This window comes from Scardinius erythrophthalmus, assembly GCF_964197995.2.
Source record: "Scardinius erythrophthalmus genome assembly, contig: HAP1_SCAFFOLD_49, whole genome shotgun sequence".
In the NCBI taxonomy this organism is placed as follows: Eukaryota; Metazoa; Chordata; class Actinopteri; order Cypriniformes; family Leuciscidae; genus Scardinius; species Scardinius erythrophthalmus.
Window position 1 is genome coordinate 223448 of NW_028296541.1, and position 27879 is coordinate 251326.

The following is a 27879-nucleotide window of genomic DNA, read 5'->3' on the forward strand; positions in this document are numbered from 1 at the left end:
GAATCAACCCCGCAAGATTACTGTTATAAACATGAGCCTCGTCTGAAACGCAAAGGGGGTGGTGTTGCTGTAATCTATAGTAATAGTTTCAAAACCACTAAGAAATCAAGTTTTAAATATAATTCTTTTGAAGCATTGGTGCTTAATGTAAAAATATATAGTGTAAACGATAAATCACGTTTGAGATTTGTGCTGGCTACTGTATACAGGCCACCAGGGCACCATACAGACTTTATCAAAGAATTTGCGGACTTTCTATCAGAATTAATATTGACTGCAGATAAAGTACTAATTGTTGGTGATTTTAATATACACATCGATAATGAAAAAGATGCATTGGGATTGGCATTTAAAGACATTGTAAATTCAATTGGAGTTAGACAACACGTGTCAGGACCTACTCATCGTCGTAATCATGCTCTAGATCTAATATTATCACGCGGAATAGATGTGGATGCCGTTGAAATTCTGCAGCAGAGCGATGACATCTCAGATCATTATCTAGTCTCGTGTAATTTGCATTTAGCCAAGGCTGCAAAGCCGACTCCGTGTTTCAAATATGTGAGACCTATCACTTCTGCTACTAAAGATTGCTTTATTAATAATCTTCCTAATCAGTTTCATCATCTCAGCATCTCAGATAGCTTAGAAGAACTAGATATTACAACAGAAACGCTTAACTCTCTCTTTTCCAGCACTTTAGACACAGTTGCTCCGTTGCGCTTAAAGAAGATTAAAGAAAATAGTCCAACGCCGTGGTACAACGAGCACACTCGGGCCCTTAAGAGAGTAGCCAGAAAAATGGAGCGCAACTGGAAGAAAACAAAACTAGAGGTATTTCGCATTTCATGGAAAGAGAGCTCAATTACTTACAGAGAGGCTTTAAAAGCTGCTAGATCTGCTTATTTTTCAACCCTATTAGAAGAAAATAAACATAATCCTAGGTATTTATTTGAAACGGTGGCTAAACTAACGAAAAATAAAGCTTCAAGCACCGAAGTTTCCAAGCAACACAGCAGCAATGACTTTATGAACTTCTTCACTTATAAGATTGATAATATCAGGGACAAAATTATAACTATGCAACCGTCTACTACAGTATCGCATCAGGCAGTGCATTGTAGTCTCCCTGAGGAAAAATTTGATTCATTAGTTGCTATAGGAGAGGAAGAATTTACTAAACTCATTAAATCATCTAAATCTACAACATGTATGTTAGACCCTATACCGACTAAGCTACTGAAAGAAATACTTCCAGAGGTCATAGATCCTCTTCTTAATATCATTAATTCGTCTTTGTCTCTAGGATACGTACCAAAAAACTTTAAGCTGGCTTTGATTAAACCGCTTGTTAAAAAAACGCAACTTGATCCTTCAGAATTAGTCAATTACAGGCCGATCTCGAATCTACCTTTTCTGTCAAAGATATTAGAAAAGGCAGTATCCTCACAACTGTGTTCCTTTCTTGAAAGAAATGATATCTGCGAGGATTTCCAGTCCGGATTTAGACCGTACCATAGTACCGAAACAGCTCTCGTTAGAGTCACAAATGATTTGCTCTTATCATCCGATCGTGGTTGTATCTCTCTATTAGTGTTACTCGATCTTAGCGCTGCATTTGACACCATCGACCACAACGTTCTTTTAAATAGATTAGAACATTATGTTGGCATTACAGGAAATGCACTAGCATGGTTTAAATCATACTTATCTGACCGTTATCAGTTTGTAGCAGTAAATGATGAGATGTCTCATCGATCACAGGTTAAGTATGGCGTACCACAAGGCTCAGTATTAGGACCGCTGCTGTTCACTCTGTACATGCTACCATTAGGAGATATCATTAGGAAACATGGAATTAGCTTTCACTGTTATGCTGACGATACTCAGCTCTATATTTCTTCAAAACCTAACGAAACTTATCAATTCACAAAATTAACGGAATGCATAGCGGATATAAAAAATTGGATGACTTGTAATTTCCTACTTCTAAATTCTGAAAAAACAGAGTTTCTAATTATTGGACAAAAAACTTCCTCACGTAATAATCTAGAATACTGTCTAACACTTGATGGCTGCTCTGTTAAGTCTTCGTCGTTGGTTAGGAACCTGGGTGTGCTCTTTGATACCAATCTTTCATTTGAAAGTCACGTGTCTAGTATCTGTAAAACTGCATTTTTCCATCTTAAAAATATATCTAAATTACGTCATATGCTCTCATTGACAAATGCGGAACAATTAGTTCATGCGTTCATGACCTCAAGGCTAGATTATTGTAATGCTCTACTGGGTGGTTGCCGTGCACGCTTAATAAACAAACTACAGCTGGTCCAAAACGCAGCAGCTCGAGTTCTTACCAGAACCAGGAAGTATGACCATATTAGCCCAGTTCTGTCAAAACTGCACTGGCTCCCTATTAAACATCGTATAAATTTTAAAATATTGCTGATTACTTACAAAGCACTGAATGGTTTAGCTCCGCAGTACTTGAGCGAGCTCTTAACGCATTATAGTCCGTCACGTCTATTACGATCTCAAAATTCCGGCCAGTTGATTATACCTAGAATATCAAAATCCACTGCTGGCGGTAGATCCTTTTCCTATTTAGCACCAAAACTCTGGAACAGTCTTCCTACCATTGTCCGGGAAGCAGACACACTCTGTCAGTTCAAAGCCAGATTAAAGACACATCTCTTTGACCTAGCTTTCACATAATACATTATAGACTTCTATAATTTAATGTTATGCTGCATAGATTAGGTCAGCCGGAACCGGGAACACTTCCCAAAAATCCTGATGTACTCGTTACATCATGAGAAGAATGGCATCTACGCTAATTTTAGTGTCTGTGTTTATCCCAAGGTTTTTCCTGCAGCCTGCCGGATCCAGGCCGTATCCAGATCTGACGAAAGACCTTCACCTGGACCTATGACAACGCAGTGCTGAAGTGCCAACTAGTCTCTCCCTATGGAGGATCCCGCTACCACTCTACAGATAAGGCGTTGTCGGGAAAATTCGTCTTGCGAAGCAACAAATAAAATAAAATTCCTTATCAAAATTTATAAGGAAAGACAAGTATTTTGTTTAGGCTTGGCTTGTAGGGAATTCCAAACCTGCGTATATTCTAACGCACATAACTATAGAACCCATTCTAAATGCGCATGTGACCGCCATCAGCGTTTCTCACAGGTTCGCGTTTAAAGTCTGTGTAGAGAGAATGGTGTCGTCTTAGCGGCCCCTAATTTAATAACAAATGATCATTGCGACGGAACCAAATCAATTAAAACTAACTTTAGATGGAAATAACTTAACTCTGCTGTAAAGCCGAAACAATCTCTGTTACCTTAAATTATACGCTTATCTCTGTAAAGCTGCTTTGAGACAATCTACATTGTTAAAAGCGCTATATAAATGAAGATGACTTGGATGATAAGTTACAGCAACTGATAAGAGAACTTTAAGGCAGTTTCTCAAAGATAGTAACTAGTAATGCAACAATACCAGTATTTTACCAAAACACTGAAACTGAAATGAGTTTAATTTTATCTGAAAACCGCAAGTTTAGTTAATAATCAATAACTGTATAATCAATTAAACTGCACATAACACAAGGCAGTTTTATATCAACATTTTTGTGTTATAATTGTTTCTACTCCAATTTGATCTTTTAAAGTGGCTATAACAACTTGTTTTTTTTTTAAGATTTATTCAAACATACATTAATGAAGACAACTGGTTAAGTAAAAATATAATGCATATATTTTCAAAATGCTCCTCTCTAGAGTTTTTTTTTCTTCTAGCTGACAAATGAGCTATAAACATTTACCAGAAGTAAATGCAATATTATGTGACAGTTTACAAGCTGTTTGGTTTTGACATCTTTGAAAAAAAAAAAATAATAATAATCATAAGGCTGATATCACCACAAATAATAAAAACGAATTTATAGTCTCAAATAGGACATCACAACTCCTATATATTGGCATACCAGTATATAGTTTAGTACTACCCTCATCACTAACGCCAGCTATTAAGCTATTATTGTACATGGACCAACCTGTCTGTTTATTTCAGCCCCAGTGTGTAAGAGCCACAGCAGGCATTCTGGATTTCCTCCAAATGCTGCAATGTGAGCCGGGGTCTGGGCGAACCGTGTTGTCCGTGCATTAACTTCACATCCCACCTGCACCAGCCTCATAACACACTCCAGCTGTTTGTGACAGAGAGAAAAGTAAAAAAAATAAAATCAACAAACCATCGAAATGACTTTGCACCATGCTTGTCAACACATGACCATCAATAATTCCAGAACATTTTATGTAATAAGGAGTGAGCCTTTAGCTCAAGCTGCAGTTTATAGCAGTCTTCACAGTGGTGAACGGAGTTAAATATTCTCATCTTTTTTAGAAGTGGCTGTTTATAATAAACACACATGAGTAAGCAGAGACATCCAGACAAGTATAGACTGACTCTGCATATGTGTGCATCTCTCCCTTTAATTTTCTGACTGCATAAATCGTGATAATTTCATATCTTTAGTCCTTCTTTTCTCTTTTTGCATTGTGTCTGTATGGGAAAAGTGTGTATTTTCACATTAAAGTTTTGCTTAGTTTAAGTTCAAGTTTATGCATTGCTTATAACATTTATTTCACAGAAATGTAAAGGGTGAATTCACATTGTAAAATACTTTTATCTTTTATCATGCGTGTTGTGTCATTCACCTTGTTAATTCTTAGTAAACGTATCACCTGTATGTTTCCTTTCCTTTGCATTCTGTATGAGATTGGGAGAGAAATGTAAAGGGCGAACTCACGCTGTAAAAGACTGCTTTATCTTTTATCAGTTGATGCCCATCTATTACACTACAAGACAACATAATTTACAATGGGGCAACTTATTACCCTGTTCTCTGACTGTTCTCCCTTCTTGACATTAATCAAACTCTCCTACCACCTCTGTTGGCAGTTTGAAACTGCTTCATGGCCAAAATATCTGTGAAATGTTCAAGATCAGCAGACGTTAGGAGCAGAAACATTTACACTCCTCTCCTCATCTAATATTTCGAAACTTTGAAAATAGGAGGGAGAGGATAAAGCAGCTAAAATGTATGGCAACACATCACTAGTAAAATACGAAGAATAGTAAAAAAAAACTGTACAGAAGTATAGAATGGTCATCACAAAAAAATTACAATAAAATAAAAACTAGAATTGTACTAAAGCTGAGGAATTTGAGCCAGTGACAAATGTGTTGAAGTGTGGAAAACATGCCACATTTTACAGGACTGGTTCTTTGCTCAGAGGGTTTCTGTGGAAACGTCTATTAGGAATAATGCTAAAAATAGTTCCACACGACTAAGGCTTTTCATTTTTTCCATATTGAATGCTGGCATTGCAAATTAATGAGGTGATGTATTTGAAATAACATCAATATTAATTGTAGACATTTTCATCAGCACATGAAGTGCATCCTTCTGCACTACAAAAAAAAAACTGTCTATAATCTCATGTTACATCACATCATTGGCCTAAGATCATGCAAACTGAAATCAATATCATCAAATGTGAACTATTTAACAAGAGGCATAAGAGGTTGTCAACAGTGTCTGTAAACAATTCCACTCTGCAGTGAATTTGTATAATTTAAGTCACTGTGGTTTGCATTTGTGAACTAGACTATTTGGGCAAAATAACAGCATCGTAAAAAAAGTAATGTAAAAAAAGCGAGTGACAGTTAACTTAATTACTGACGTTTATTGTGCAGGCTTAATAACCATGTTTAAATGAACTAAATCATGAATTAACGCAGAGCATCGAACTCTTACAAATAAAAAAAATTAAATCCATAAAGAAATGGACAACAATAAAACAACTCGCAAAAGAAAAGTTTGGATTTTAAATTCGCGGTTTTGGCGCGTGGTGTTTTATTGGTCTTCGCTCAGCCAATGAATGAATCAGTGAGCTCGCGCCTGTGCGTACTGGCGCCTGATGTGCAGCGGCAGCCTTCCTGGCCACTGTCCATGCAAGTTGATTTGTCCAAGTAAGTTAATGTGATCCAGAAGCAAAGAAACAACCAGTAATGTCTATACTCGGCTTGCTTTCTTCTATTCAACATAACTTGCCAGGTTCATCCGTAACAACATTCTCGTTACGCACTTTAGATAGACACAGCCACTGTAGTCTGCTTCATCTCAGATAGAAATCATAATGCTCTCACTCGCAGTTCAAACGAAACATACTAACGTTAAGTGATTAATCTCTGCGAGTTTGCACGCAGCCGCTGCGAATATGACCGGTTTTTTGCCGATGGCCTTATTGAAGTGATTTGTTAACATATCTGAGTTTTGTTTGTATGTGCACATGTGGTTCAGGTCTTGATGACAGCACGCCTGACTAATGATGTTATACACCCTCGTTATTCCCTAAATCATCGCGTCTCCGGAAGCCACTGTAACGCTACTTGAAAAATAACTGCATTAGAAAACATACATCTATGAAATTAATGTTTTTCTGTTACCTTCCCGAAGTGTGCTGCCCAATGAATGGGGGTCCAGCCGTAAAACGAGTCTTCGGCAACCAGGTCCACCTGGTTGGTGGAGCGCTTAAGCAACGAGCACAGAACGCCGACGTCACCATCCCTGCATGCGCGGTGAAGCGGGTAACGTATGTTCAGCACCTCGTCGTTGGAGAAACCGGGCTCCAGCTCTACAGACATGCTCCAGCAGTTCTGCTGTGACGCGGAAAACCCGAATTATTTTGCTTATGAACGCCCTAGGGGTGAGCGCTGTGCTCAGATAGCAGCACCGTCCACACCACACACACAAAGGAGGCAGTGAGACTGAGTCTGCGAGTGAACGGCTCTCACTCTCTCAAAAAGTATCTTGAGTGGCTGTTTGAAAATCCCGTGATGGAGTTCTTCTGGGGTTGGAGATCAGGTTGACCCAGGTCCCAGACAACGTAATGACGTGTGGAAAAACCCGTCATGGACTCTCACCAGGCGTGTTCAGGATCTCAGTTTGAAACCAAAATAGGCGTTTCACAGAACATTGAATGCATGATGGTGGTAATAATTATAAAGATTAATATATTAATGCGAGGCGGTCTAAATGTAAACTCAATAGTGTGCTTTATATGTGGTAACATCTAAAGTAACTGGTTTCATGCAAGTCAAAATATAATTTAATCAGAGTATAAATCCTTGAAGTAACCATTGCAGGTTACAGGTCCGATCCGACCTATGAATCACGTTCACATTTTTGTTTTCACCAGGTAGGCTACCACGTTTTCCTGGATCAAGAAGTTTAAAGTGCAAGTCAAGTTTAGTCTTATAACGAGGTTTGTGTGATTTTACATTTGTATTATTTCCCTTTGATTTTAGGGATAACTTTAGGGTAGGGAAAGGTTCAGGGGTGGGGATAGTGTTAGAACGAAGGATATTTTTGGACGGGAATGTTGTTCAAAATATGTTGATCCAGGAACATGTCTTACTGGCAAAATCACGGTGATCGATTTTTACTCTGCCCCTCTGGCATCCACATTATAAAACTTCCCGGAGGCGCCCCTGTCTGTTCTCGGTTTGGGGGATGGGTGACAGCCGTTTGGTGACAGCAGGGAGATGACTTGTTTTGCGCCGAACAGTGGAGGGCGCTAAAGACATCGTTTAAACATTTTAATAGGTCAGAGGTATTTCGTCCAAATCCAGAGGTCTTTATCAAATTTGCACTTTTTGAAATGAAAACAACCAATACAGCTAATGTTTTGTCTCTGTCATCTGCAGGAGAGGTAACTTTACCATTTTTACCAGTTCAAGTTTGTTGCTGAGAAATTAGTTCAGTTAAGAGTGTGAAAGCATATAGTGTTTAGCAAGCTAGTAAGCTAATTAAATGTGTGTTTGATATTTCTATACCCCTGTAACCATATCAAGGCTTTTCAAATAGACTTTTTCACCACAAAAGCATTTTAATCGTTTTCCAAGACCAACTCTCAGTTACAACGACGTTTTAACGATAAGTTAGTTGTATCAAGACTAACGCAACCACCAGCATTACCACAAGATGTCATTGTTCCACCACTAACACACGTTCAATAATACACAATACACTTCAGGGGGAATTTTGTACCGTACGTACAGCAGATAGCCCTGTCCAATGTCAGACTTTCATTGTAACGTTTGTCTACCTCTAACAGTAAACAAAAATGATCCTGTGTGTTTAAAGGATGTGGGATCAGATTGCTTCGTTCGAGTCAGAAAGCGAGACTTGGAGAAACTGGAGGCAGAAGTCAGAACACTACGAGAGTTTATGCCAAAAGTGATCAATTGTGACTTTATTGATACTATCCATAAAGGACGGTCTCTGGACGCATGTAAGCAAAAACTCTTTTATAGTAATAGCGAATAGTTATGACACAAAATAATATGAACTAATATGAAAACAATATGTCCTTTGTACATGCTATAGACATCGATAGTATAGATAAAGCTGAACTAAAGATTTTAATTCAGGAGCTGGAATTTGAGTTAAACTGGCCACAACTCACAGGAAGTTGAATTGAAATTTTAATTGGAATAACAGGAAGGGGAATCTACTGCAATTTAGAAGAAACCAACCCGGTTAATGCATTCTGAAAAAATAAAGCATTTTTCCACTATAGACCTCATTCAGAGCAGTGCCATGACGTATGAAAGCTTGGCTGTTTTCAATGGCATCCGCTGTAGAAAGCTCCTAGATCACATATCATTTTTCACAGCTATGTTGTCTGGATTTGTTTCTTTTTGTCTACTGACATTTTGTCAGCAGAACAATCCAAAAACACATTAAATGACAGTACAATCCACTGAAAATCCCTCACAGTATCGCTTTCATTCCCGTTAACAACGCTGTTGTGAATAAGGTCAATGGTTTTCAAAATTTACAGTACTTATACAATATTTGTCACTTGTTCAATATAGCTTGTTCAAAACATAGCTTAAAGCCCAACAATCAAAGTTTGTCTTTGCAAAGACAAACTCTTATAATTTTAAACTCTTCTAGTTAACAGTTCCAGTTATTCCATTCATTTCTACTACTTACATTCAAATTCAAATTGCAATTTAGCATCCTGTTCCCTAGGTCAATTTAAATTCAGGACAAATTCTAAAACTGAACCAAAATTTAAAAGGCTGTCTCAATTCGGTTCTGAATGGTGCACAACCCTGTTTAACAGCATTTGTAACAATACTAAATGGTGAATCTTTAATCTGTTAATTCTGACTGTAGACTTATTAAAAAATTCTTGATTGTTATAGTTAAAGAACGCAGTGACCGTGAGCAGCAGCAACAGAGAGACGATTGTCTGCACATCCGTTCCAGACTAGATGCTGCACTGAGCGACTGTCAAAGAGAGAAACAGGTACCAAAATAGAGGAGTAAAGAAAAGGATGAGACCACACTGAAAATAAACATCATGATTTATAGGAAGATTCTAAGAAAGCACCTGCTCAAATTATTTAAAATAAGACAAAATAAGCTTTAAAATAAGTATAAACAAAAAATTATGTTATACATATGAACAATTGAAACAAATGAATTTGACAAATGAATTGGAAACACTAACCAATATGCATGTCAAGCTCTAAAATACCTTATCAGGTAGAAATGGCTGAAGTTTAGTTCAATTATTTACATTAATATTATTCAATCATATTAATATACACATTTTAATATATCCATTTGTTATATATTGCCAAAAGTTTAAAAATGTACCAGAAATATTTTGGGGACCTTTGATTATTATTTTTGACAATGAAGGGCCTAGGAGTCAAGATGGTTGTTATGTAAGTATCTCCTACATTTGTAGGAGAAGCTGATTCTAAAGCAGCAGTTATGGGAGTGCAGAGAGCAGCTGCAGCAACAGAAAGACTTTTGCACTGAGCTGGGCTCTGCGTCTTGCACCCTGCTCTGGAGTGCATCTCAAAGGGAGGAAGCGATCAAAGACATATTGGCTGATGTAAGTTTGTACCATTTTGAGAGTGGACACTATTAAGCGGTGACTTCCAGTTTAAGTGAAACCTGGGTTGTTTTGAAGGGGAAAAAAAGATGATACATTTGTTTTACCTCAACCGAGTAGGTTTACTCTGTATACACGTGTGTCCACAGGGTAAACTGGAGCCCTTCCTGAGCATAGCAGGTCAAACCTTGGAGTCGTTCATCAAGTTTCTGGATGACGATGCAAAGCCACAACAGAGTTACAACTCGCATGAGCATCATTTTGTTCTGGCACTGGCTGGCGTTGTTACCAGTGAGGGCATAGAGTTTGTTTTAAATACTAGTTCCATCTAACGGTCATGTCTTATTTATATATTATTACCATCTCAAGAACATGTGAAATGGTCATTTCATCTATTCACTTGTTTTAGATGTAGCTGCTGTGTCTTGTGGACGAGACTTCCTGTCCTCTTCTGCCCATGTCCTTTTGGGTACTCTGATGCGGCTACTGGAACTAATGAAACCAGGAGTATTTCCAAAACTCAAAGTGTATGTCACAACTTAAAAGTACACATCCGAAAATGACTGATATTTGTGATTTAAATGATTTATGTGTGAAAATAATAAACAAGATGTGGACTTTTCAGGGTGTAAGGAAAATACACCACATGACATTTTTTGAGTCATGAATAAAATGTTTTAACTAGATTTTTAAAAGATTTTTCTTTTTACCCGTGGACACTTATGTGATTGAGCCAATATGCAGTCTTACTTTCACATGCAGGTTTTTTAGAAGAAATTGAGTTGTTATTGTACATAATGTTTTTCGTAAGTTGATGTATGTGTTACTTTCTGAAAGTATGTAACTTTATATTTTTGTTTGCAGATTGATGCTAATGGCTTTATATAACATCACTATCAGTGTGAACGGACTGAAGCTTGTAAGTGAGAGTCCTGGACTTCTACCTCTTCTGTGCACGCTTCTGGAAGGTGTGTATGTATATGTTTGTGAGTTTCTGAGAGAGCTTCTCAAAACTTTACAGTTCATATAATCCCAGTCAGACAGCATCACAACACTGTTCATGTAGAGCAGGGTTTCCCAAATAGGTGTTTGCGAGGGAACTGCAGGGGGTTTGGGAGTTGACGAAATAAAATAAATGCACAATTAGTCAAAATAAAACTAAAATAAAAATAAAAACCAAATCAAGATATACCTTAGTGTGTTATCAGATCAAATGCTGTGATTTAATTAAATAATCGTATAGTCTGTTGACTTACACAAATGCAGCTTAGTGTTTTCAGCATCAGAGCACCTTGCCTTCTCACAAACGTTATCTCTGTATGTAAAATGAGTTTAATGTGCATTTTGGCAAAGCGATGTGTGGAAAGTTCACTTTATTTACACATCTCCACAGTTTTTTGGGGATAGAACTTCACAACATTTCACCAGTATTCCGCCAAAATAAAATCTTGCAGATTTGAACTTTTAAAAGTGAAGAATTTAAGACATAAATACTTGTATATTATTATTGTAACTTGCAGTATAAAATAAAATAATCATTAGTCCTATAATTATGTATTTTATTTTACAGGACAATTATTATTTACAACAGTAATAAACTGTATATCTTCATTTTTATCATTAAAATAGTAATAATAGTAAGCCTTATATATGTACTGCCTTATATATAAACAATTAAATATAATTAAAACACTTACTAAAAAAAACTTGCATGTCATGTGACCTTTAACCAACATCAGAGAACCATGAACATGCAAATGTGATGTTCAGTTATTGAAATATTAACTTAAAATCTCAGTGGCTACTTCAAGTAAATACACTTCTGGGCTTTTTTAACATTGCGCTTTAACCGGTTATCGGTTATCGTCGTTCTAAACACCAATTTTAACCCCAGGTAAAGGAGCATTTCACACTTGTAATTTAGATGCGGGGTTAGCACCGCTTTTCACCCGGGGTTATAAAACCCTGCACCGCTTTTTCGATGTTAACTCTGCATTGCAGTGCCAAACTTGTACACTGAAACGATGCAGTGTTAGAATGTTACAACTAGATGCTTAGCAACCGACAACCAATCGCATGCCTTATATTCACGCGCTTTGGGCAGTCACGTAAACACCACGCGATGTATATAAAGTCAAGTCAAGTCAAGTCAACTTTATTTATATAGCGCTTTTCACAATACAGATTGTATCAAAGCAGCTTCACAGTATTAAATAAAATAGTACATCAGTGTTTGTTTCTAGTGTAAAACGTCCACGTTTGGTAATGCTGATCAATAGTATTGTTGATTGATTAATTAAATTAAGTATCCCCAACTGAGCAAGCCAAAGGCTTGAAAATGCTCTCCCTCCTTTGGTTGATCTGGATATCCTAGGTATGACCAAAAGCCTCGAATTTAGTGATCTTATAGAGCGCGATGGATTATAAGGCGATAGAAGATCCGTTAAATAAACTGGAGCTAAGCCGTTTAGGGCTTTATAAGTCAGTAGCAATACCTTGTAATTAATACGGAACTTTATAGGTAACCAATGCAGTGATGATAAAATTGGTGTTATATAGTCAAATTTTCTTGATCTAGTAAGAACTCTAGCGGCGGCATTTTGGACTAACTGTAGCTTGTTTATTGAGGATACAGGACAACCAGCTAATAAAGCATTACAGTAATCTAGTCTCGAGGTCATGAACGCATGAACTAACTTTTCTGCATCAGAAACAGATAGCATATTACGTAGCTTAGCAATGTTTCTAAGGTGGAAAAAGGCTGTTTTTGTAACATATGAAATATGATTTTCAAAAGACAGGTTGCAGTCAAGTATAACACCCAGGTCTTTTACTGTAGAGGATAAAGTAACAGGACATCCTACTATGTTAAAGTTGTATTGTGAGAGGTTTTGTGGGCGGTTTTTTGAACCGATAAGTATTACCTCTGTCTTGTCTGGATTTAATAAAAGAAAATTGCGCGTCATCCAATCTTTTATATCTTTAACACACTCTGTCAATTTGGATAATTTAGCGTTTTCATCCAGCCGTGATGAAATATATATTTGAGTGTCATCAGCATAACAATGGAAACTAATTCCATGTTTCCTTATAATATTTCCAAGTGGCAGCATATATATTGAGAATAATAGAGGGCCTAACACAGATCCTTGCGGCACTCCATAGTTTACTGGAGTTATGATCGATTTTTCTCCATTTAAATAGACAAAATGATATCGGTCAGATAGGTATGATCTGAACCAGCTTAAAGGTCCCGTATTATGCCCCTTTTCACAAGATGTAAAATAAGTCTCTGATGTCCCCAGAGTGTGTATGTGAAGTTTCAGCTCAAAATACCCAACAGATCATTTTTTACAGCATGTTTAAATTGTCATTTTTTGGGGCTCAGAAAAACGCGCTGTTTCAGTGTGTGCCCTTTAAATGCAAATAAGCTGCTGCTGGACGACCCAGGGGGTGGAGCTTCATGAGCTCGCGCACAGTCTCTCAGGACAATTTCATCTCACGGAATGATGATAATATAAGAAACTCTCAGTAACGGTGTTCATTTCGAGTCGGACAATAATGCCTACAGAGTCAGAGTGCTGTAGATGGAACAGGTATAGTTTAGTAGTTTAATTACGGTTATTATAACGTATTTGTCATCTGCTTGTATGTATCCATTATTTATTAATAGCCTACAAGTCTGCTGTCTGAATGATGATCAAACATATACTGATGAGTTTAATAAAGTTTATTGTACATCACACAAAAGATGAAGCGTCAGTTTTACTTCAGAAAATCACCGTAAGAGCTGAGTAAACACAGTAAGTTATTAGAAGTGCGCAAGTACATAAACGAATTTCGGTAGAGTTGAGGGGGCATTCCTGTGGCCGGAGGTTAGTCAAAAAACGGTTTTAATGACGTCATTAAAGAAGGAAGTAGAGGGATGTAGTCCAAACGGGCCGTTCGATGTAGTCAACTTCTGTTAAATAAAATATCTCGCTTGGCATTGAGCTTTGAGCTTTATAATTTTACAGATATTATTTATACTCTAACAACAACATTACACACTAACTAAAGTTTGAACCATGGGATCACGAAGAACGGGACCTTTAATGCTTGTCCTTGAACACCAGTATAATTTTGTAGTCGATCTAAGAGTATTGTGTGATCTATAGTATCGAACGCAGCACTAAGATCAAGTAAAACTAGTATTGAGATACAGCCTTGGTCAGAAGCTAAGAGTAAATCATTTGTGATTTTAACGAGCGCAGTTTCAGTGCTATGATGCGGTCTGAATCCAGACTGAAACTTTTCATAGATGTCATTTTCTTGTAAGAAAGAGCCTAGTTGGGCGGACACAACTTTTTCTAGTATTTTAGACATAAAAGGAAGATTTGAAATGGGTCTATAATTTGCTAGATTATTATGATCTAATTGTGGTTTCTTAATGAGAGGTTTTATAACTGCCAGTTTAAATGTTCTTGGAACATAACCTAAAGATAAAGATGAGTTAATAATATTGAGGAGAGGCTCTTCCACTATAGGTAACACTTCTTTCAGTAGTTTAGTTGGTATGGGATCTAATAAACATGTTGTTGTTTTAGAGGAAGTGATAAGTTTATTTAGCTCTATTTGTTCTATAGTTGTAAAGCACTGTAATTGTTCTTGCGGGGTGATAATCGAGGCTGAATAATAAGGCGCGATTGAGGATTGAACGTTTACAATTGTGGTTCTGATGTTTTCTATTTTCTCAGTGAAAAAATTCATGAAATCATTACTACTAAACTGTAACGGAATATTTTGTTCAGGTGAAGCTTGTTTATTTGTTAGTCTAGCCATGGTGTTAAATAAAAACCTAGGATTGTTTTGGTTATTTTCTATTAGTTTGCGGAGGTGCTCAGCCCTGGCTACTTTTAGGGCCTTTTTATAACGTGACGTACTGTCTTTCCAAGCGATTCTAAAAACCTCTAAATTAGTTTGTTTCCATTTACGCTCTAAATTACGGGTTTCTCTCTTTAGAACACGCGTAGTATTGTTGTACCATGGTGCTTTAATTTTCTCTCTGACCTTTTTTAGTCTAATAGGTGCAACAATATCCAATTTTCCAGAGAGAATGGTGCTCATAGTGCTGGTTAGTTCCTCTAGTTCATCTGTTTGTTTGGGTTCAGGCAGCAGCTGAGACAGATCCGATAAGCAATTTGAAAAATTATCTATGGTGGATGGAAGGATTGTTTTGCCTAATTGATAACGCGGCGCAGCATGATATATTACAGGGGTACGTAATATGCAAGTTACCATGTAATGGTCAGTGACATCATCACTTTGTGTAATGATATCTATATCGGTTGGATCGGTTCCATGTGATATAATTAAATCGAGTGTATGATTAAAACGATGAGTTGGTCCGGTAACGTTTTGCTTAAAGGAGAACTCCGGTCAATTTTAACATTGAGCTCATTTTTTTGTACATTTGGAGTGCTGTCAATACAGAGAACAGCGACAAAAATCGGTGTTGCCTACACCGAGTTATTCTATTTTTAAAATTTGCACCCTATTGACTTCAATGGGGCAAGTAGTAAGCCTGCTTTTTAGCCTCTTAACATCCTTGATGTGTCATTACAAGTGCACAGAAAATGTGAGTGATTCCTTCCGAGTGAACACGGGTGAATCTGACTGCAGTAGATGTTAGAGATATTAATAAAAATGAAGTTAATTCAGCCAGCGCTCATACCTCTGTTTACATCCTGTTTTCGGTGGAAGGCCATAGTAATCGATTGTCGAGTTCACGCGCGTGATCATAGGCACTAAACCTATGCGCGTGAACTCGACAATCGATTACATCACCGTTGGGTTTGTCTATCCTAATTCAACAAGACTTCACCATGTGGATCTTCAAACTGCTGTTATGGATTATTTTCTCCTCTGCATTGTTCAGTGCTACTCCTTGTCTGGTGTACTCGGTGGCGGATCTATACAAACTTAGACCTGTCATAACTCCACTGCTGCTGCATTGCGGTAATCATCCGGATCCTATACGCCGACCGAAATACATTCACCGTGGGTCACAGCGGAATATCCGATTCAGCTCTGCTGAATCTGAACGTGGTGGACAAATTCGGTCTTTTTGGTCTTCAAACCCAAGACTGCCGAAAAATGCTGGGCGATCTGTTGACTATGAAGTGCTTACTCCGTTGCCCAGGTCAGATTTCGCACCTTCTGCACCACTCTGTTTTACTCTTTTTAATGTTCGATCACTCAACAATAAAACATCTATTATCCATGAACTTATTCAAGACCAAAACATTGATTTTATGACTCTAACTGAGACTTGGCAGAAGCCTAACGACTTTTTTCATTTAAATCAAACAATACCAGCTGGATATGCTTATACATGCAAGCCTCGCTGTACTGGTAAAGGAGGCGGTCTTGCACTTATTTATCGTGACAGTTATAAAGTCTGTCCAATTTCTATATCGGAGGAGCCATCATCTTTTGAATATTGGCTGTACAGCTTAAAGGTTCAACTCCCACTATTGTTGTCACGATTTATAGACCACCAAAAGCATCTGCTATGAACATATTTTTTACTGAATTTTCTACCATTTTAACACATCTGTGTACCATGTCTCCGAACATCATGTTGATGGGAGATTTCAATATTCATTTTGACAATACTACGAACACTCAGTATAATGAATTTAAATCAATTCTGGATAGTGCTGACCTTGTGCAGTTTGTTAAATTTCCAACACACAACAAGGGACATATTTTGGATCTTGTATGCTGTTCAGGTGTCAAGCCTTTTAAATTTACTCCTATTGAATCTTCTATCTCAGATCATAAGCCTATATTATTCAATATTTCTCTTCCATTGGCAAAAGTTAAGTCTCAACGCTCTGTTTCATTTCGTAATATTAAGAATATTGATCTTAATGTTTTGGATGGAATGATCGATCACTCTGTAAACAAGTGTTGTTTTAATTCTTCTACATCTGACTTGGTAAATTTCTATAACAATAGTTTTTCTCAAATACTTGACAATGTTGCTCCTATGAAAACTCGTATTGTATCCTATGTCAATTCATCTCCATGGTATACTCCTGAACTTCGACATCAAAAGGCCTTAGGTCGCCGAATGGAGAGACTATGCAAACGAACTGGTCTTGAAGTACACAAACAGATGTACTCTGAGCATCTAGTTTCTTACAAGGCTGAGCTGGAAAGCGCAAAATCATCTTTTTATGCAAATATCATTGCCAATGGACAAAGTAATACAAGGACTTTATTCAGTACTTTTAACAAACTGTTGAAACCTCACAATACTGTTTCACTTTCTCCCAATCAATGTGTATCTGTTTCAAATTTTTTTAGATCTAAGATTGACAATATTCATCAAGAACTACTTAATTCTGACTTAATGTCTAGTGATTATCAAATTGGACATAATCATATTTTTGCCCCTTCTAAAACTTTCTCTAACTTTGAGCTTCCTTCAGTTGATTCCATCACTAAGTTGATCACAAAGTCTAAGTCTTCTACTTGCTTACTCGATCCTTTACCTACTGTTTTAGTTAAGTCTTGTACTTATTCGATCTCTCCTATTATTAGAGCTATAGTAAGTTCTTCATTATCTTCTGCTACTGTTCCTTCATCATTAAAAATGGCCTCTATCTCTCCAATTCTCAAAAAACCTGGTGCCGATCCTAATGATCTAAATAATTATAGGCCCATTTCTAACCTGCCTTTTATATCAAAAATCCTTGAAAGAATAGTAGCAACTCAACTAGAATCACATCTGCAAGATAACGACATTTATGAGCATTTTCAGTCGGGTTTTAGATCCAATCATAGTACAGAAACAGCTCTTGTTAAGGTTACAAATGATCTTCTCTTGGCTGCTGATTCTGGTTTCCTGTCTATTCTTATTCTTTTAGATATTAGTGCTGCCTTTGACACTATTAGCCATTCAGTATTACTCGAAAGACTGGCCTGCATTGGAGTAGCTAATAATGTTTTACTTTGGTTTTCGTCTTATCTATGTGACAGAAAACAGTTTGTACAGATTAAGACTGCTCAATCAGAGCCTGTCTCGGTCACTCACGGCGTTCCGCAGGGGTCTGTTTTGGGTCCGCTTTTATTTATTATTTATATTCTGCCCCTTGGTTATATTTTTCGTTCCTATGGTATTTATTTTCATTTCTACGCCGACGACACACAAGTATACATATCCACAAGACCAAATGCTTCTCATCCCCTTTCTAATCTTACTAAATGTTTGCAGGATGTTAATATATGGATGACTAATAATTTTTTAAAGTTAAATACAGGTAAAACTGAAGCCCTTCTTGTTGGATCTAGGTCTGCTTTATCTAAAGCTCAATCTTTCCCCTTGCTCATTGATAATTGCCCGGTTAAGTTCTCTAGCCAGGTGAAAAGTCTTGGCGTTATTTTTGATGGTTTGCTTTCTTTTAGTTCCCATATTAATAACATTTCACGTACTGCATCTTTTCACTTACGTAATATTACTAGACTACGTTCTTCACTTTCTCAACACTGTACTGAAGTTCTCATTCATGCCTTGGTTACATCTAGGCTTGATTATTGTAATTCCCTTTTATGTGAGATTCCGAAAAAACAGCTTCACAGACTACAGTTAATACAGAATTCAGCAGCCAGAATTGTAACTCATACACGTTCTTTTGAACACATAACTCCAATTCTTTACCATCTACATTGGCTTCCTGTTCATTTTCGTGTACATTATAAAATATTACTTCTTACATTTAAAGCACTTCATAATCTGGCTCCTCAATATTTGTCAAATCTTCTTCATTTGTACACACCTCTTAGATCTTTGAGATCATCTTCTGCAGACTTATTGTCTGTGCCAAACTTCAAGATGAGTTCCTTTGGTGGTAGAGCTTTTAGTTGTGTGGCGCCTAAGCTGTGGAATGCATTACCCTTGCACATTCGCCAAATGGATTCAATTTCCTGTTTTAAAGCTCAGATAAAAACTTATCTTTTTAGAATAGCTTTTATTGAAATGATTGTATGATGTGTAGCATCGATGTGTTTGTATGTTTTGTACTTATTGCTTTGTTCTATATTGTAAGGTGTCCTTGAGTGCCTTGAAAGGCGCCCATAAATAAAAGGTATTATTATTATTATTATTATTATCTAATGTTTAAAAGACCTAGCTTTAGAATTTTTTTTTGTTTACTAATAGCAACATTTTCTGTTTTAATAACAATTAGATTTGTCCTAGATCCTGCAGTAGATTTATTATTTGATCGCACTAAACGAGGAATAGACACAATTTCTATGCAATGTTCTACACTAGTATTTATATCAGTTAATTTGGTGCAGCAGAGACTATGATTTGGACTTTTGGTTACTAGTCAAAAGGTATTTAACATTTTGGAGATGTTATCCGACAGAAGATCCGCTCCGAATCTGCTTGGGTGTAAGCCATCAGCACGGAAAAGCCTAGGACGCTCCCAAAACAGATTCCAATTATTTACAAAGAGCAGTGTCTGCTCATTGCACCATGACGTTAACCATTCATTTAGCGCGAATAATCTACTAAACTTGTCATGTCCTAGACGGTACGTGGGAAGCGGTCCTGACACAATGATCGTTATATCAGGCGATGTGCTGCGTACCGTATCGATCAGATTCCTGAAGTCTTTCTTCAGAACTTCCGTCTGGTGCAGCCTGATGTCGTTCACTCCCGCGTGCAAGACCACAGTTCCGACGCGCACGTCACCGTTCAGAATCTCGGGTACGTGAGCAGCGATTTCAGAAACACGAGCACCAGGAAAGCAGTGACTGTGCACCTTACTTTTACCTAATGTAGCGTGGACGCGGCGAACGATGGAATCGCTGATGATCACAGCATCGCGTTCTGTTTCGCGAAGAGGGGAGAAGCGGTTTTGTGTGGATAACTCGAAAACCGGGAGGGTCGGAGAGGGTCTTGGTCTAGACCTGACTCGCGTCTTCCGCTTCGGAACTATCCAGGCTTTGTGGTGGCGTGTTGGAGCCGGAGTGAACGAGACCATGGCTGATCGCGACCTCGGCGCTCGGGACCGATGCTGAGAAACGCACGGAGTAGACGAGGTCGGAATCAGCAGGTTAGTAACGTTAATCACTGATTTGTGTGCATCGGCGCGTGATGTTTCAAGAGCTAACCGCCGGTCTATCAGTTCGGCTTGTCTCACTAAAAGGTCGTGGATCTGTTTCTCAACAGCTTCCAGCTCAGACTGCACCGCGTGCAGCTCAAATGTGTCCTCACCTGCACCAAAAGGTAGACTACTTACATCTGATATATTCGCCATTTTAACAGATGGACAGTAAGTTAGCAACGACGCTACCAGTGATGCTATCAATATTAATACTAATTTATGACTGAAGTCTTGGATATAATCCGTTTTTTTTGGTACGGGTATAGAGTAGACGCACGATAGGCGAAAAATGTTTGTAAGTGAGTGTTGAGAAGACGCGTTCAGCCGTGATCCACGGACGTAACCTATAGGAGTATCCAGCGTTGGATCACTAATAGGCTTGAGACGCGCCTGCTCAACAGTCCGCGTTGTAACTATGAGGTTTGAGCAGTAGTGCTTCTCAGTGAGGAAAAGTGGAAAATGTTTGTTGTAAGTAAGTTTAAAGAGTAAAATCAAGAATTATAAATCAAATCGATGGAGCTCCAAAGACAACAACGCGTTCAGACGCGACGCATGCGCATTCGACAACAGGAAGTATCGTATAAACAGTCGTTTCTGCGTATGATAGGAAAAATGTCAAACGACAATGGAAAACGTGTCTATTGGAGTGAAGAACAGACTGTTTCATTCTTGCCCTTATAGTTTGAAAAGCTCACTCACGCACAATGGTATACCCTTTATGTAAACAGGCCAAGTGCTGTGTTTGTCCAGTCAACACTGACACCACATATATGCAAATAAGGACTCTAACCTGGGGTTTAGGAATGTGCAGTGTGAAACGGCAGCTTATGAATACCCAGGATTAATTGTTAACCCTGGGTATAGTATGAGCAGTGAGACATGAATAAAGATAACCCAGGATTCCGTTTACCCGGGGTTTAGAATGACCCAGGGTTATCTATTTCAAGTGTGAAAAGCCCTTATATGGACAAAAGTATTAATTCTTGAATTCAGGTGTTTCAATCATATCTATTGCTGCCACAGGTGTATAAAATTAAGCACCTTGCCATGCAGTCTGCATTTACAAACATTTGTAAACTTTTGAAAAAAATTGGTCGCTCTGAAGAACTCGTGGTACTAGAAAGCGTGGTACTGTGATAGGATGCCACCTTTGCAATAAGTCAGTTTGTGGAAGCATTTAGGAACAGCATTAACTCAATGAAGCAGAAGACCACATAAAGTCATAAAGTCACAAAGTAGGGTCACAGAGTGCTGAGGCGCATGGTGTGTAAAAGTCTCCAATACTCTGCCGAATCCAAAGCTAAAGAGTTCCAAACTTCCACTAGGATTAATATCAGCACAAAAACTGAGCGGCGGGAGCTTTATGGAATGGGTCTCTTGACCTCACTTGACTGATGCATGCCAAGTACCAAGTACAATGCCAAGTGTCGGATGGAGTGGTGTAAAGCAAGTAGCTACTGGACTCTGGAGCAGTGGAAATGTGTTCTGTGAAGTGATGAATAACACTTCTCAATTTCTGTCTGATGGATGAGTCTGGGTTTTGCGGATAACAGGAGAACCTTACCTGCCTGACTGCACTGTGCCAAAAAATAAAACAGTTTGATGGAGGAGGGATAATGGAATGTGGCTTGTTTTCAAGGGGTTGGGCTTGGCCCCTTACTTCCAGTTAAGGGAAAATTTTATGCTTCAGCATACCAAGACATTTTGGACAATGCTATGCTTCCAACTTTGGGGGAAAAATTTGGGGTGGTCCTTTTGTATTCCAGCATGAATACAAACTGACTGTGACCCAGTGCACAAAGCAAGGTTCGTAAAGACATGGTTGGATGAGTTTGGTGTGGAAGAAACAGAAGCACAGAGCCCTGACCTCAACCCCATCTTTGGGATGAACTAGAACGGAGATTGTGAGCCAGGCCTTCTCGTCCAACATCAATCCCTGACCTCACAAATGAATGGGTCAAAATTCCTACAGAAACACTTCAAAATCTTGTGGAAAGCCTTTCCAGAAGAGTGAAAGAAGCTGTTATAGCTGCAAAACACATATTCATGTCTATGTGATTAGAATGCAATGTCCTTAAATCCCTGTTGGTCTAAAGGTGAGGTGTCTCAATACTTTTGTCCATATAGTGTATTTTGCGTGTAAGGGGTTCAAGCTGACAAAAAAGTTTGGGAACCCCTGGTGTAGTGGATTACAGACGTCTCTCTATCCCCCTTGACAAATAAAGAAACACACTCTCTCCCTCTCCCACAGACCCTGACCCAGAAGTGTGTCTGCAGTCATTGAGGCTCCTTCAGTCTTTACTACTAGAGAGAGATGTCATGTCACACATGACCACTGATTTTCTCAGCTCTTTCCCACTCAATCGTATCCACCATCTAGCTTCAAGTCGCCACCCCGTTCTCAAACAAACAGCCCAGGAAACACTGGAAGATCTGGCTAGCTTTACCAACACTAAAGTCGCAGAGAAGGAGCAATGAGGCCCAAGCTTTCATACTCACTCACAAATGAGAGGTCTAGGTTTGATCTAGATCCACCAAACCACAAGTTCTGAGACTTGGCCATGTTACAGGTATAATCATCTAAAGAAACCTAAGAAGAGAGTTCCAATTGTAAGTAATGCTGAAGCAAGTGCTAACCTTTTTTGTACACACACAAAAAAAAAATCCACATAGTTTTTTTTTAAGTTTTCATCTTTTTACTGTGGCCCTGGAGATGTGTAAAAATCTTTTTTGTGACATAAATGCTGACCACCACTATAGATAGATGTGCATGTCTTTTATAAAATGACAGAGAGGTTGTACCACATTCTTACATACTCTGTGTGCAAATTACATCACTTTATACAATGATTATCATCAAATCAATATGTGTGCTGCCCTTTCTAGCACACCCACAACAACAGCCATTTCTGTTGTCCAACATGCGTGGAATTCTAAACTTAGTATCACTGTTAGGACAGCAGCAGAATAATCAGCAGATAGGAGTTAGACGTCATGGAACCAATTGACCTACAGACCTTTGGAAGTCAGCAGCAAAAATGTTATACATAATGGTGCCCAGTCTATCTAAAAAGTTAAATGCAGAGCTTTTCAGTTGATGTTTTTTCCCCAATTGTTTGACTAATAGAATGTTCTCGTTTTGATTTATTGCTTTGATTGTGGTCTTTCTCCTTTTCCTTTATAGGTTTCATATGTATATTTTTTTGCAACGTTATGTTTCAGGTTATACAATTAAAAGGTTTCACAAGTTTCTTTTATTATTATTATTATTATTATTCTGATGATTTGTTCTGCAGTAAAAGTGTTTGTCAGTGAAGCATATTAGTAAGATGTCATCTCAGAGAAATGCAACAAAAAAAGACCATCAGCCAGGTTTCACAAGTCTTTCTCTTTATTTATTACATTCTCACAACCCACAATGTGTGTTCCTTTTATAAATTACATAATCCTGTTGTTGAATGGCAGATAATGATAATGGAAAGAGGAAATGAAGTCATTTGATAATATGAAAGTTGACGTCAATCAGCTATTCCGGCAAAAACATGAGGACTACATCCGAAAGCATACTTCCCTACTATCAAAACGGTATGTGACCGAAGTATGTCCGAATTCATAGGCATGTATGTGCTTATTTTGAATATCGTATGCACACATCAAAATCTCACTGGATGCAGAAGGTCGCCCTGGTACTTTTTGCCTATACTCTCTTATGCGTACTCTGAATTCGGATATACTTTTGTCACATACTGTTGTTCACCTACTTAGAAAGTATTTGTGAATGGGAGAGGACAGGTACATACAGACCAAAATGAAAGACAAAGATCAAAATATTATTATGAAAATACCTGGCATGGCTTGAAGAACACAGGCAAATCAAATATCATAGCAAACATGTTTATTGTCTTCAAAACATCTTTTATCTGCATATTACAACGATCTCTGTAGCTTTGTGTGTAGCAGTGACGTCCTGGAATGTCACATGATTATGGCTCTTCTTCATGTGCCATATATGGATTGTTTTTTGTGCATATAGCGCCCTCAGGCTATTGGTATGAATTGAAAACACTGCACATCTCAGTAAGAAGCGATCATAATGATTACATCGACGCATTTGGGTATAAATTCAATAAATATTATTCCTGTCTTTAGAAATATGACGTGAATCTATGAGAATATATCAATATTTCTCCAAGTTTGCACATTTTTGAGCTAAAAGCCCTGAAGGACGTTGTTTTGTGTATCGCTGTCATGACGACAGCACGGGAGTTTTTTATGAATGAAAGCGGCTGACGCGCATAATTCATAAGGTATCGACTCATTTTTTCATTTCATAACTCCTGACACAAATTAAGACATAACTGTCACTATAAGTTTCTCAGAATACAATAGTGGTCAAATACTGAAACTTTAGTATTATATCTTTTTAATGATGTATAGTTTGTCAAGGTATAACATTAAATCTGATAGTAACTTTGAACTATATAAATAAAAAAACGCTTCAGTGCGCCCACGCACTGGTGAAGCTTAACAGGTTTTAAACACAAAACAAAGTAACAAATCGCCCGACACACAACAAATATAAACACAAAAGTATACATACCATAACAACAAGGCATTGTACAGTGAACAGAAATGTGCAACAGGACCAACAGAGAAATAGATTATCTGAAGGCACTATATCATACCAAATCTCAGAATATCAGAAGTAGAGGCATTTATGCTGTCCAAATAAGGTGTCCAAGTGCGAGTAAAAGTATCAGTCGTAGAATGAATAAAGGATGTTAGGAGTTCCAGAGGAATAGTCTCTCTAATAACTGAATGCCATCCCTTCATAGAGGGGGGTTTATTGCTGATCCACGACAAAAGTAAATTCTTCCTGGCAGCAAAAGTTAACAGGTCAAAGAGACGTCTTTTATGCTTATTAGAAATAAGCTTACATGGGAAACCCAGGAGAAGAGACAGAGGGTCAGGATCCAAGGCCAAACCTAAGATGTTAGTTAATTGAGCTATGATTCTGGACCAGTATGTCTGGATAACATGACAATCCCATACACAGTGAATATAATCTCCTATGCTAGATTTACATTTGGGGCAGAGTGGTGAGTGAACGGAGTTGAACTTGTGTCTTAGAAGAGGCGTAATGTGTATTCTGTGGAGAATCCTAAGCTGAATGGCTCTTACTCTATTGCAGACTGAAAGCCTATTGGCTAGAGACCAAACCATCTCCCAATCATTCTCCGAAATATCCACCCCAAGATCTCTTTCCCATGTTAATCTGAGGTGCGAGGTATTAACTGTAGAATAGGAGCAGAGGGCTTTATAGAAGAAGTAAATCAACTTTTTTGAAGGAGGGTTTAAAAGCATCTTCTCAATTACTGAAAGTGAATATTTGGAAATGAGTGTAGTATTTTTGAATATATAATCTCTAATTTGCAAGAATCTAAAAAAATGTTGCCTAGGTAAATTATATTTTGAGGCTAAAATATCAAAAGACAATAGTGATCCCTCCTCAAATAAATCACCAATCCTACGTATACCATTAGCCAGCCAGAGGTTAAAACCAAGGTCCAAAGTACTTGGCAGAAACTCTGGATTGTTCAGGATTGGCAACAGAGGAGAGGTTGTGTCAATCTTGTCTTCTAATCTTTGAATAGCACGCCATGCCTTAAGAGTATTACATACTAAAGGGTTATCACACATAGCTCTCCTCAGCTTAGAATCACGGACAAATAGTAAGTTTTGCAAAGGGCATTTAGACTGTGAAGATTCAAGATCAAGCCAAGCTGATTTAGGGTCTTCGTTAAGCCACTCAACAATGAATCGAAGCTGGCAAGCCAACTGATACAGTTTAAAATTTGGGAGATCCAAACCACCCTTTGCACCAGGGAGCTGAAGCTTTGATAATTTCAACCTGGGTTTTCTTTTGCTCCAGATAAATGAACTTAACCACCCATTCAGCTCTTTTATAACCTTATTAGACAGTAAAATAGGAATCATCTGCATAGAGTATAGTAACCGAGGTAGGACATTCATCTTTATCATGGCAACCCGTCCCAGCCAAGACAGAGGGAGAGTCATCCACCTGGTCAAATCATCTCTGATTTTTTCGAGCACTGGTGTAAAATTAGCTTTGTATAATTTCCTAAAAGTAGGGGTTATATTAATACCTAAATAAATAAAACCTTCCTCGGAATATTTAAAGGGAAAAGAGGGAGGTTGACTTATGGATTTCTTATTCCCTATAAATAGGGCAACTGATTTAGAAAAATTTATCTTGTATCCGGAAAATTGTCCAAATTCCTGAATGAGGTCAACAACCGCTGGTACAGAGGTCTTGGGGTCCGAAAGAAAAAGTCACACGTCATCTGCATATAGGGAGATTTTGTGCCGCCTACCCCCCAGAGACACCCCCGACCCAACCGCACTCTCTCTTATCCTCTGAGCAAATGGCTCCATTGCTATCGCAAAGAGCAATGGAGAGAGGGGACAGCCCTGTCTTGTACCCCGGGATAAGGAAAAATTAACAGATCTATGACCATTGGTAATAACCGCGGAAAGGGGATCTTTATAAAGTATTCTCACCCACTTAATGAAATATTCACCAATGCCAAATTTTTCCAGTGTGTAAAACAGATACGGCCACTCCACAGAATCGAAAGCCTTTTCCGCATCCAGGGATAAAACACAAGAGTTAGTACTGAGGTTATGGGAAAGCTCAATAATGTTTAAAAGCCTCCTGACATTATGGGCGGAGCTTCTGCCTTTAATAAACCCTGTCTGGTCTTCATGAATGATATATGGCAGAACCTTTTCCAATCTTAGCGCTAAAATTTTAGATAATTTTAAATCTGAATTAAGCAAAGCAATCGGCCTATAGGAGCCACAATTTTCTGGGTCCTTGCCTTTTTTTAAAATAAGAGAAATATTTGCTTCGCGAAGCGAGGGGGGTAACCTGTCAGTCAAGAATGAATGATTGAGCATAGCTAAAAGAGGGTCTAGAAGCACATACTCAAATTCTTTATAGAATTCGCATGCAAGGCCATCAGGCCCAGGAGATTTACCAGACTTCAAGCTATGGAGTGCGACTATAGCTTCCTCCCTTGAAATAGGTGCATTGAGAAGTTCCCTCTGTTCTTCTGAAACGACAGGGAGGGTTAGGCAATCAAAGAAAGATACCATGTAATCATGTTTTTGGGAAGAATGATGAGACTGATAAAGAACAGAGTAGAACTGTTCAAAAATTTTGTTAATAATAATAGGATCAAAATAACGCACTCCCATGGGGTCTACTATAGAAGTAATAAATTGTGAGTCAGAATTGGACTTTGTTAAATGAGCTAAATATTTACTAGGTTTATTACCCCATTCATATAATTTTTGCTTTGAATAACATATATTTGAATGAGACTGATAAGTTAGCAATGAATTTAAAGAGGTTCGCACAGCACTTATTTTTTCTAACAGAGCTGGGGAGGGATCATTCAAATAGCTACTAGTGGCAGTATTTAATTCTGACTCCAGGTGTTTCTCTTTTTCTAACTGCTTTCTTTTTTTGGTTGCAAAGTATGAAATGGCAAGGCCTCTGATGTATGCTTTAGTCGTCTCCCAGAGAAGTGAGGGATTGTTTGTAGATTCTGAGTTAATAGATAAAAATATCTTAAACTCTGAATTAAAGTATGAGAGAAATTGATCATCTTTGAGTAATAAACTATTAAATCTCCAGCTTCTAA

At 38.0% G+C, this 27879-nt stretch overlaps 2 protein-coding genes across 4 annotated transcripts in view; one reads left to right on the forward strand and one right to left on the reverse strand.

Moving 5' to 3' along the window:
• Positions 1-6998, reverse strand: part of ankrd10a (ankyrin repeat domain 10a) — a 41273-nt gene extending 34275 nt beyond the window's left edge. The window contains exons 1-2 of the mRNA XM_081394600.1: positions 6517-6998; positions 4058-4210 (exon numbers count right to left, since the gene is read on the reverse strand). Coding sequence (XP_081250726.1) covers positions 4058-4210; positions 6517-6714 — 351 coding nt within the window. The 5' untranslated portion in view covers positions 6715-6998. The remainder of the gene's footprint in view (positions 1-4057; positions 4211-6516) is intronic.
• On the forward strand, positions 5951-23401 carry hsf2bp (heat shock transcription factor 2 binding protein). Of its 3 annotated transcripts, none has more exons than XM_081394602.1 (8): positions 5951-6039; positions 8216-8363; positions 9286-9389; positions 9837-9986; positions 10136-10277; positions 10396-10513; positions 10851-10954; positions 22401-23401. In XM_081394602.1, the coding sequence occupies exons 2-8, from the start codon at positions 8300-8302 to the stop codon at positions 22625-22627; spliced, it is 909 nt and encodes a 302-aa protein (XP_081250728.1). In that variant the 5' UTR covers positions 5951-6039; positions 8216-8299; the 3' UTR covers positions 22628-23401. The 3 variants fall into 3 exon arrangements, with proteins under 3 accessions (XP_081250728.1, XP_081250729.1, XP_081250727.1); XM_081394603.1 differs by lacking the exon at positions 5951-6039 and adding an exon at positions 7269-7334 and having other exon boundaries at positions 22401-23400; XM_081394601.1 differs by lacking the exon at positions 5951-6039 and adding an exon at positions 7633-7781 and having other exon boundaries at positions 22401-23400.
• The last annotated feature ends 4478 nt before the right edge of the window (positions 23402-27879 follow it).